We start from the raw sequence: 11,040 nt of genomic DNA, 5'->3' as shown, positions 1-11,040 counted from the left end.
GCCCTTTCCCGGCAGGGATCGGCCCCAGGGGGCTCCGCTCCAGCGGGGCCGCCCACCCGCAGGCGCCATCGGCCGCGGCCCGGACGTGCGTGAGGGCGCTCAGGCTCCCGCACCCTCGGAGCTTCTTCTCCCACTGAAAGCCCGGGGCTGCCGGTTCACGGACCGGGAAGGGACAGGCGGGAGGGGCCGAGCCCTGGCGGAAAGCGGCCGGGAGTGACCGCGGCACCGGCCCGGCCCAACCCGGCCTGGCCTGGCCTGGCCCAGCCCGGCCCCCTCCCTGCCTCCGGTGCCGCCATCTCGGCTGGGTGCGGGAGCCCCGCGCGGGGCACGCCGGGAGTTGTAGTTCCCGCGGCGCCGTGCCCGGGCAGGGCGGGATTTGTAGTCGCGGCGGAGGAGGCGGAGCTGCCAGCGGCCCCCGCGCCCATTGGCTGAGAGCACGGAGGGGGGCGTCCCCCGCGGCGGAGCGGCCGCTCTCGATTGGCTGCTCGCCTGCCCCGCCTCCGGCGCGGTGCCGTCACTTCCTCCCCGGCCGGACCTGGCCCCGCTCATTCTCTTTAGTGTTTGCCCTGTGCCCGCCGCCTCCCTCCGCTCCCGCGGACGCCCCCCGGCCCCCCCTCTCCCCCCGGGACCCGGCCCATGGACTGAGCCGCCCGCTGGCCCGCACCACCAGCCGGCCCGGGAGCCGCAGCCCAGGCAGCCAGGTGAGGGGGGAGGCGGCCCGGGCTCCCCCCGGCGCCGAGGCAGCGGGGCGGGGGGTGGCGGCGGCGGGGCCTAGCGGGGGCCGCGCCGAACCGTGCAGAACCGTGCCGAACCGGGGCTGTGGGGAGGGGGCACCCCCCGCGCGGGCGGGCTCGCCCCCCCCCCCCCCCTGCTCCCCATTCGCCCCTTCCCCCTTTCCCGTTCCGCACGGAGCTCTGCCCGGGTCCCGGGGTCGGGCCCGCTGGGCAGCCCCCGGCCCTGTCCCCATCGCCCGGCGGGGGCCCGCAGCAGGGGAGCGGCCGGGGCTGGTCGCGGCGGGAGAGCCGCGGGGCCGTCCCCACGGAGCCTCGATGGGGCCGCTGGCGGGGGCAGCGCCGGCCCCTGCCCGAGCGGCCGCGGCTTCCCCTGGCCCGAGGGGCGAGGGTTCGGCTCTGGCGAAGGGAGAGACGGCACCGGGTCCGGCTCCCTGCGCGCTGTCAGACCGGGTAGCGGCAGCACCGGGCATCCCGGGTGCGCCAGGCTGGGACGCTGCCGAAAATCCCTGTTCCGTTTTGAAGGATGACGGTGGTGGCTCCGGGCCCCCAGGAACGGGACGTGGTGGCGGCAGAGCTGGTTTAAGCTCTCTGAAGCCTTTGTAGAAAGGGGCTGCAGCCATCCCGCTTCTCCAGATTGCCAGGAGCGGGTGACAGCAGTCACAGACTTCTGCAGAGTCTCCGAGGCACATGATCTCGGTAGCAAAACTCCCGAGACTGAACTAGACTCGCCTGACGGTTCCGATGTGAGGTGTAGATGCGGTGACAACAGCAGGAGACGCCCCCAGTCTTCTCCCCGAGCAGATGACGGTGCCAGCACCGAGGCTGTTGGTATCAGCAGCATCGCTTTTCTTCCTCAACGCTGGCATCATCACTTTCTCATTGCCCACTGGGTTTGGTGCCATTGCCCCGTCAGCCTCACCTGTCACTGGTTTTTGATCCCAATGTTAGTTTTTCAGGAGATGTAGCAGCAACAAGTGCCTTTTAAATCTTTACTTCTGTCTGCCCTAGAGGTTGTAGAGGGTTTGGTTCGTTTGCCCATCCAGGTCATCACGTAGCTGGGAATGCTGACAGACGTTTTTCTGATTTAGTCATCTATTGGGTATTTTTGTTGTTGCTTTTCTGGCAGGGTTAAGGCAAACCTGGGAGGAAGATCATTTGGAAAGTACAGGCTAGGTATACATATATATATATTTATATAGCTGTGGAATAAAATATCTGAATGAAGTCCTTTGTCTGCTTTTGGAACAGTATATTCATAAAAGCTTTCTTCTAACTAGAATGTTTTTTAATATTAATGAACATCAAAACTTGGGTTTTAATGATGCAGCTATTGCTATGATGGAATAAAGTAATCTCTGATTTGTCTATTGATCATCTCATACATGCACCAAATTTGTATATTCAAACTTTTACAAAGATATTCACTGGATGTCTGTCACATTTGGATGAAAATTTAAGGAGCCACTGGGTTGAATTTTTTTCCTATATTTCCTTTTTTTTTCTGATGTTGAAGCAGAATTTCTTTTCAAAACTGCCCATAAAGGATGAATGCAAAGCACAATTATTTTATTATTATTTCAAGCAGCCACTCTTCTTTGAAATTTGTCAAAGCACTTATCTTTAATAATTTTTCCACTATCAGTACCAGTGAGCCAAAGTATCAGTATTTTCTGGCAAAACAAAGTACTCGAAAGTTGAAATGAATTTGAGGTGATGTAACTCTACAAATTCAGAGCAAAACTGAAAACTGCTCTGTGCTTTTCAGACCTTGCTGAAGAACAGTAACTTTATTCTGAAGACCTAGGAACTTAAAAAAAATATATATATAAAAATTGCTCTGTCTAGGATCCTTGCTGAGAGGTTGATTGTTTTATTAGAGTTCTTGAAGAGGCAACTCCAACAATAGAGGAGATCTGTGCACTGATTATCCTGCAGTCAGTGGGCTTTTCTGACCTGTTGTACTGCAGGAAAAAAAAATAATTAAATATTTTGTCTCTACTAATTCAACTAGAAGTAGATGCTTAAGTGTTTATTCATGATTGACTTAGCACTTTCTGATTTATTCCTTTGCATTGTTTGGACCTGTCTGGTTTGTGTGAACATCTCTTTTTCCTTCAGATTTTAACTTGAATTTTAGCTTCTCATCAGCTGTTTCCCTATTAATAATCCATATCTTAGCTTCCAAATAAATGTGCTTAATATTTTGCATTTCTGGCCTTGCAAATTCATCTTATGGGTACTCAAAAAGGCCATGATCTTTTTCTACATCTTAAGTTGTACCTTTTCATGCTTAAGTATTACAGGAAAAGATTTATCTAAGAAGAGAATGTCATTCATCTGGTGGTTTACATTTCGTGTAGATAGCCTTAGCTCTGTAATTTTGCAGGTTTGTTTTTTTTTTTAATCTTGTTTGGTAGTGAATATTTATTTAGACTTTTCAAGTGTAAATATTTAGATGTTGTTCTTAAACACCGTTCAGAAGTCAAACACATAACTTTACAAAGCTGCCACCGGTGTCAGTTTTTCAAAGGTACATTAGAAAATTAATCATCTCAACAAACCTCCTGGAATCCTTGGAAATTTCTTCTTCATGCTCCAAAATGGTCAAGTGCGGGACAAAAGAGATTCAGCCACCACGTTTGAGTTTTTAAAACCCCTTTAAAAAAACAGGAGGAGAGAGGGCATCTTTCTGACCACCATTTTGTGTAGGTAATGAACGCACTGTAATATTCCCTGGTAATATTCACAGGTGAAGTTGCTGTTAAGCAGCAGGTCTGAATTTGATGTGCCCAGAACTCCTGTTTAGAACTGTGGGGCTCAGGCTCCTGTGTCAGAGCAGCTCAGGAGATTGTTCCTGCCTGGCAGATCAGTGCTGCAATGCCATGGTGTTACCCCAGTGTGGGTTGGTTGACATTGTGTGTGGCAATAGAGCTATGGGTGTGTAAAAACACAGGTGACAAAGGGGTCAGTGAGTAAATGTTGTGCTGTTTCAGTTCTCCCTAGTCCCCACCTCACATAACCTGCATCATTTTGCAGGACTTGGGGTTTGTCTTGTAGTTGCTCATCTGTGAACTAAAGAAAATGGAGCTTTTCTGCTTTGGTAACAGTTTGTTGTTGGTCAGGAACAGTCAGTCTTCCTTGCTGTGTGACTGAAGTGTCTGCTTTTCAGGACATTCATGCTTAATTGAAGTCCTCATTTCCTACAGTTAAACCTTTTTCTTGGATATTATTTATAACATGATTTTTAGCTGGTGATGTCAAGTAGTCCTTGTAATTTGAATCTTGGTGGTTTCATCTGGTGTCTTGTTTCCCATTCTGCTCTGTTCTTGTTTTGTAAAAAGCCCTCTGCCTGGTGCTGGTTGGTTGTGAATGAATGCAAAGAGAGGTTTAGTGGTGTGCACATGCAAGTTCCTAACAAGCAGCACAAGAGTCTTACAACCTCCAGCCTTCCAAATGTGCATCCAAAGGAATAGGACACCTTTCCATGTTCTGCTCCTGACTGAACAAACTCTGTTTCTCTGAGGATTTGTTCTCTCTTGAATTTTCAAATGATTTATCAAAGTTCAAAGCCAGTCTGCAGTATGAGCCATGTGAGATTCCATGTTTTGCCAAACCTGTTGTTCAACAGCAAGGCCAATGTCTTCCTCTGAGAAGGTGCTTTTACAGTTCCCACAAAAACTGTGTTCACAGCCATGGGAATCTGTGCTGCTGGGTACCCAGCCTCACTCTGAATGGGTGTTTATCAGTTAAAGTTCACCAACAATGAAGTCCCTTCTGTCACCCAAAGCACCACAGTTCATTGCAACGTTACTATCAGAAAGTGTTTTCTTGGAGCACTTGTAAGCCTCTTGTTCTTTTGCTTTAAGCATAAGGAACAGATTATTCTTTTCCACTCCAAAGTCCTTTTATTCACTTGAAGACTGATGGCTGTCAAGCCCCAGCCAGCTCTCTGCTCTTCAGCATATACAAATCCTTTAGTGGGTTTTTTTTGTAGGTTGTTTGTTTCTGTCAGCATTGGCTTGTGTTTGGTAATGATGTTGTGTTGGGTGTAACTCCTCCCATTCTCTTGGTGCCATTTGGTGTTTTTTCTGTCCTGTGTTTGAGCAGCAGACAGTGCCTGCTCAGAACGTTGCACTTTTTCCTGTTAAGATCAAGTGCCTGGTTAGACCACCAGAGAAAATACAGTTGGTTTGGATCAAAAATTGATTTTGATCCTGCCTGGGGTTATTATCCATTCCCTTGGTTTCCAGAGAAAGTGTGGGAAGAAAACTTGAACTGATAGGACTGTAATCCTCTTGTCTACCTCCTTCACTCTCCAGTTAAAAAAATAAGCACAATGTTGGCCTTTTCCAGGCTCTGTATCCTCATTTGTTCTGCAGGACTCCAAAATGCCTGTTTGTAGCTCTGAGATTCATTGTAGAATTTTGAACTGGCTGGCTGAAGAAAACCCAAGAGCTTTTTTATCTGTGTCTTCTAACCTTAAGATCTCACCCATCTTGTTCCTGGTACTCCTATTTCTAGCATCTGCATGCAGTTGGCCTTAGTTATGGAAAAGAAGGATTAAACTTTGTGCTATATTTGTAAGCAGAATAAAATACATTTTGGTTTCCATTTAGAGCAGTCCGTGCAGTGACAGGTTTCTTATTAAGCACTGATATAATTTTATTCTTGAATGGTTTTAGCTAGGTTGAAATTTTTTATATGCCTATTTATAAGTGAAATCATCAGACTGGAAATGTAGTCATAAGGTAAAATTTGTATCATTGTTTTGCAGTTAGTAGCTGCCAGAGTGTCTCAGGTTAGTGGCTTGCTTTTAGTTTGGCTTTGTGAATTTAGGTCTGGGTCTGTTTCAGTAGCTGATCTCCAGAGCTGTTGGGAAGGGTAACTTCTGCAGAATGGAAATTTTGCTACAGAAAGAGAATTTGTAAGTGACTCATAATCCTGCAAAGAGCACCATTGCAAGATACTAATGTTTGTGTTAGAAAAACTACTTGGGTTTGCAAAAGAGCAAGGAAAGATTCTTGGATGAAGTTAGAATTGCTGCTTGGAGAAAAGTAGCTCCACTGAACAGTCTGTTGGTGAGAATTTAATGGTCATGCAAATTCTTGTCACCCAACAGATAAGGAAAATTCAATGTAGTGGTGAAACATTTACTAGAGAAGATCTTTTTGTAGCTTTGGGAAGCAAAATGCTAACTTTCTGTTTTTCCTTTTAGGCATTCTCCATCATAAATATCCTATTCAGAACTAAATTCAAATCTTCACTCTCTGGATCTCCTAAAGGTACAGGAAACTTACTTAAAACATTTGAGTTTCTTACCTTTTATTTACATCATATTAAAGAAACCACAAGTTGTGGTAAAACATTATTATCCACAGGAAGTGTCTGTTTTTAGTTTGATCCTCTGGCATCTATCTGCAACACCTTTGAGAATTATAACACGAAAGCCCCAAGAGAACTTTTATCTGAAAATGATACGTTCTTTATTTTATATAAAAATAATTTATTTAATTGAGACTATGTTAACATATTCGTCCATTTTTTTCTTACTTTTTGGTTCTATTATTGAGTTCTGAACTTTGTATTCAAAATTTCTGGAAATATTCCAGGCATTGATACACCAAAAGAAAATTTAAAAATTAAGAACTGTGGTGTGGAGTAGTGCTGTAATCTGAAAATCCATCCCCCTGAACTTATTATTGTCCATTGCCATTGACTTGTTTGCTGGCAGCCATTGCCATTGTGAGGGTGATATTCTGGCAGGACACTGTCTCAATAAAATTTGAAATATTAATGTCTGAAATAGTGAAAAGAAGTGTGGAAGGGTAGGAAAAGAACAAGTTCTGTGACCAGCTGCTGGCTAAAATAGTATGAATAAAACATCCATTCACTGATCTTTCGTTGTTTGTGGGTGGTTTCAAGTTCTAGCAATGTCTTGAGTGTGGTATTGGGGGCATTTATTTGTAATGCTGTTTGGCTTGAAAAGTTTGAAGTAGCTAACACCTGGTTAAATGGAAAAATCATCTGAAACACATCTGAAACACTGGCATCTCTTTCTTTCTCTGTCCACTGAAACAGCCTTAATAAGTTGTTAGCCTCAACTTCCTAGATTATGGTGTTTTTCTTGGATAGTTAGGACTTTGTAAGCCTGTTATAGGGTAGAGGGCGTATTACTTTGTAAAAGCACTGTAAACCCTTTTATGATCCCCAAATAACCTGTAATTAAATGTGCAGTGATGGCAAGTGAGTTCTTAGACCACAGTGAAATAACTTCACACAAATCAACTACGGTTTCATAAACTTCACGAGTAGCTGAAAAATTACAAACAAAATTCCAGTTGGTTTTGTCAGACTGTTCTTTGAAGTTGCCTTTCAATATATGAGCTAAATGTTTTTAAAAGGAAAATATTTATTGGTATACATAAACTTGTAAGGTGTAATAGTGTAAGTTTCTACCTAGGGTCTAAGTTGTCAGAAATTTGTAACGTGGAATTTCAGCAATTCACAAAATATTTTTAATGCCTCGTTTGCTTTGGTTCTGTGTGAATTCAGTTAATGAACTATTTGCAATAGTTTTTAATTGGTGATAACTTGCATGATACAGATTCAGCTTTTGATCTGAATATAAAAATGTGAGATTGGTGGATTGGTGAAGCTGAGAGAAACATGATGATGTTGTAGCAGTTTATGGAGAAACAAGCATTATATTTTCTAGTTAAAGAATTACACATACAGTTTTATTTTCATTGCAGCTCAGTTCTCTCCCTGGTGATAAATTTCTCTGCATGTGTGGCAGAAGACTGTCATGCCCAGATACTCAGCTACCTCAACATCTTGGGGATAAATGTTGAACAGCAATGCATTCCACAGGATTCAGATTTCTATTTCAAGCTAAGCTATAGCTTATTGATTCCTTACAATTTTATTTTTGGTTAGGCATTGCAGCTTTGGAAATAAGTCATAAAAAGGAGCAATCACACAACCCTGCTGAATACCTGTCTTATTTCTTGGTAAAGTCCTGGCTCTGGGATTTCTGTGGTAATCTTGGGCTACACTTTTGATTGCAAAGCATTCTGCACAGAGGATGGGTGGGTTTGTCATCATGATGGCTGCATAAAGTGAGCTTGCTTAAGCTCTCAATACTTGGTTTCTTGTGGGGCTGGAAGTCTGTTGGCTTCCCAGAAGGTACATAAAGGCTGAGGTCTTCCAGTTAGTTGAAGGGCTGAGGGAGGGTGTGTGGTGAATTAAAGCAAGGGGTGCTTCCAGCTCCCCTGAGTTCTGAGTCTGTTCATGAGACTGAGCAGCCAGAGAGCTGAAGGAGTTGTGCAGGTGTCTCTCTGCTGAGAATAAGCAGGTTGTGAGCTATGGATGCGTCTGCACCACTTTTTGTTTGGTAGTGGAATGTGCACAGCTGAAGTCTGTTCCCAGTTGGATCTTGTTTCCAAAATCTTATTGTTTCAAGCATTAGGACATGACCTCAAGTCTGCACAGATTTTTGTCAATAATAGCTGAATTGTCTTTCCTGAATATTATTCTAGCCAGAGGTGTTTGAAGAAAAGCTTTTTCAAGCTGAACAGTGGTAGTTATAACTCTTGATGGAGAGGGATCTGGGTAGAGAGGAGGCTGAGCTGTACCACTGTGAGATTCTCTTGTACTCCACTGTGAACTTAAAATATCCTTGTCAGGAAGTTCCCTTCCTGGGGGTAAAAAATTTTGAGAGATCAGAGTACCAATCTTCACTGCATTTGTAGGGATGGTTGACTAGAAAACTAGAAATTTACTACATGTGTTTTAGAGCTGAAATCCCATGTTCCCTGAAACCAGGTGATAGCAAATCAATGAAGGATAGTGCCTCTCTTTAAAACCAAAGTCATTTTAGGAAGAGTTTTCTGAGATGAATTTCGGACTTTCTGATGTTATTGACTAAAAACTAAAAAAAGTGGCTTCTGCTCAAGATGTCTGAATTAGAAACTGTTTAACTTCAGTTACTGTGAAGAGCATTTCAGCAGGAAGAGTGAATTAGCTTTTTTATTGTATTGCAAGACTGTTCTTTTCCAGGCATTTATTATTGTTGCATTATGTTTGAAAATTTTCAGTGTTCCTAGTGATGCTCCTGGGAATTAAATGTAATGATTATAAAATTATTACCCTGGAGTCTTAGTCTACATATTTTTCTCACAGCTTCTTGGAGCTCCTTTATATAAATGCCTGAATACCCTTTCCACACTTATAATGAGCTCACTATATAATTTCTGCAAATTTAGTAGTCAAATATGTATATTTTGACTATTGTCTACATATAGGTCTTTTGAACTAATGAGATCTGAACAAGTTTTGCTCTCTAGTAAAAAACAAAGTTATCCAACCAGTAGTGTGTAGGTGATGTGTATGATATTTTCTCAAAAATCCTCCAGATGGTAGATTTGTTGGTGTATCTGTTGTTTCTCAGTAGCTTCTTTCCCTTTCTCTTATTTACTAAATTGATAAATAAATCTTTTTATCCATGAATGCATTATCCTAAGTTCTCCTCCTAAGTTCTCCTCTTAGGTTTGTTTTATCAGTAACCAGCTAAAAACTTCACTCTGACTCATTGCTGCTCCTCTTACATTTTGAAGTCCATTCACAGGCTCAGAATTTGAAGCTTACAGAGCACTGGTGGAGTTGTGTTGCTACTAATAGCTCCCTGGTGGTATCTGAAGCAGTGATTTCTCTTCATCATATTAATTATGAAAGAATAAACCTTCTTTTGCTGCCCTAATAAAATCCGTAGGTGACCAGCTTATGTGTGTGGCTTTTGTGTGTGAAATGCCTTAACTTGGCTGTAAAATTTATTTTTAATAAATCAATTGATACATGGATCGTAAGTGGATATGGGCAGCTGAGCTCTGGCAGCAATGATAGCATTTAAACTGGCAACCTGTTAGTATATATTTAGGTTTAACTGTCTGAGCATGAAGATAATGTTGCATCCATGTGTAAGAGAAATCTAATATTAATTTGCCAGTGGAGAAAAGACCTATTGCAGCATTTCAGATTGGCTGGTTCAGCTTCATGGCTTGGAGGATATTTTTTCTTAAATGAACTTTTTAAGTGCTGGCTTAAAGTGTTGCAGGGCCAAATAACTCTAAATTGCTTCCTGAACTGTGACTGAGACATGTTCTGACTTAAATAGAAGTAACCTTCAAAACACGTGTAGCTTATAATGTTCATGAACTCTCACACTTTCCCTTTTCCCAGTTGTAGCTACTTTGGCATTTTCTGCTGGACACCAGTTGTGTTCCCTTTATAAACAGCAAGGCACTCTTCTTGGTGATCCTGGGGGAAAAATAATGTGGATTCATGCTCTAATTTTTTTTTTTTTTTTTTTTTTGCAAAGACTGCATTTATTGCTTGCCCTTTCAGTTTTAGAACTTTTAACTTCAAGTGATAGAATGCATGATACGTAATCTGTTCATGAGAGTTGCTCTTTGTGTAGTGTACAATCAGTGGCTATCAGTTTAAGTAACTGGATTTGCTTTGTAAGTGGAATCAGTGATGGGGAAAACAGATGGGTAGTTGATCTTAAATGAGCAAGCATAAATAAAGCTTCTATTCTACTTCCTTTTATAAATGAAAGAAATGCAGAACTCCAGTGATAGGGCACACAGATTGAAAAGAGCTGTTAAAAGGGGATGTGCAAGTGACCTATTGCATTCAAAATGGAAACGACTGAATGTTGCTTTACCCTTTTGCCTTTCTTGCTAATGGAGAAATAATCTCAATAGATTTTTAGTTAAAGAACATGAAATAATTAGTATAATGTTTTTTGTCTTCACATTTTAGGTCACCAATTTGGCTTCATCACGCTGAGTCTGCCTGCATTCAAAGCTGTTTACCTACAGTAATTTGATCTGGTTGGAAGTGAACATGTCTCAAGTTCAAATTCAAAATCCTTCTGCTGCCATTGCAGGGAGCCAAGTATTGATTAAAAACCCATCTCTTTCACAGCCTTTGAGTATTCCTTCTACTGCTAGTTCTTTGCCCTCTGAAAATGCAGGTAGACCTATCCAAAATTCTGCTTTACCCTCTGCTTCAGTTACATCCACCAATGCAGCTGCAGGTAAGATTGAATGTGTGTAATTAAGTGTATATATTCTTATACTTTATAGTTTGGCATGATATATCCCTGATGTACTGCACCTATAAATATTTTAACAGTAATGTTTATCCAACTAGAGTAGTTTGTAATGCTTTCTCCCTAGTTAATGGAATCAGATAGAACCATACTTTTCTGTGAACTTCTAATAATTAATTTTAATTTTAGTAG

At 42.7% G+C, this 11,040-nt stretch overlaps 1 protein-coding gene across 12 annotated transcripts in view; it reads left to right on the top strand.

Annotated features, from left to right (window-relative positions):
- Positions 1-505: 505 nt before the first annotated feature.
- STAU1 (staufen double-stranded RNA binding protein 1) overlaps positions 506-11,040 on the top strand; it is a 28,594-nt gene continuing 18,059 nt past the window's right edge. For 5 of the 12 annotated variants that reach the window (XM_071760134.1, XM_071760133.1, XM_071760126.1 and 2 more), the window contains exons 1-3: positions 548-701; positions 5,950-6,016; positions 10,557-10,833. In XM_071760134.1, coding sequence (XP_071616235.1) covers positions 10,641-10,833 — 193 coding nt within the window. In that variant the 5' untranslated portion in view covers positions 548-701; positions 5,950-6,016; positions 10,557-10,640. Of the gene's footprint in view, positions 702-5,949; positions 6,017-7,700; positions 7,745-10,556; positions 10,834-11,040 lie in introns of those variants that run through there. The other 7 variants (XM_071760128.1, XM_071760125.1, XM_071760129.1 and 4 more) reach the window with 7 other exon arrangements.

This window comes from Heliangelus exortis, chromosome 16 (assembly GCF_036169615.1).
Source record: "Heliangelus exortis chromosome 16, bHelExo1.hap1, whole genome shotgun sequence".
NCBI lineage: Eukaryota > Metazoa > Chordata > Aves > Apodiformes > Trochilidae > Heliangelus > Heliangelus exortis.
This window is presented reverse-complemented; position numbering and strand designations above follow the sequence as displayed.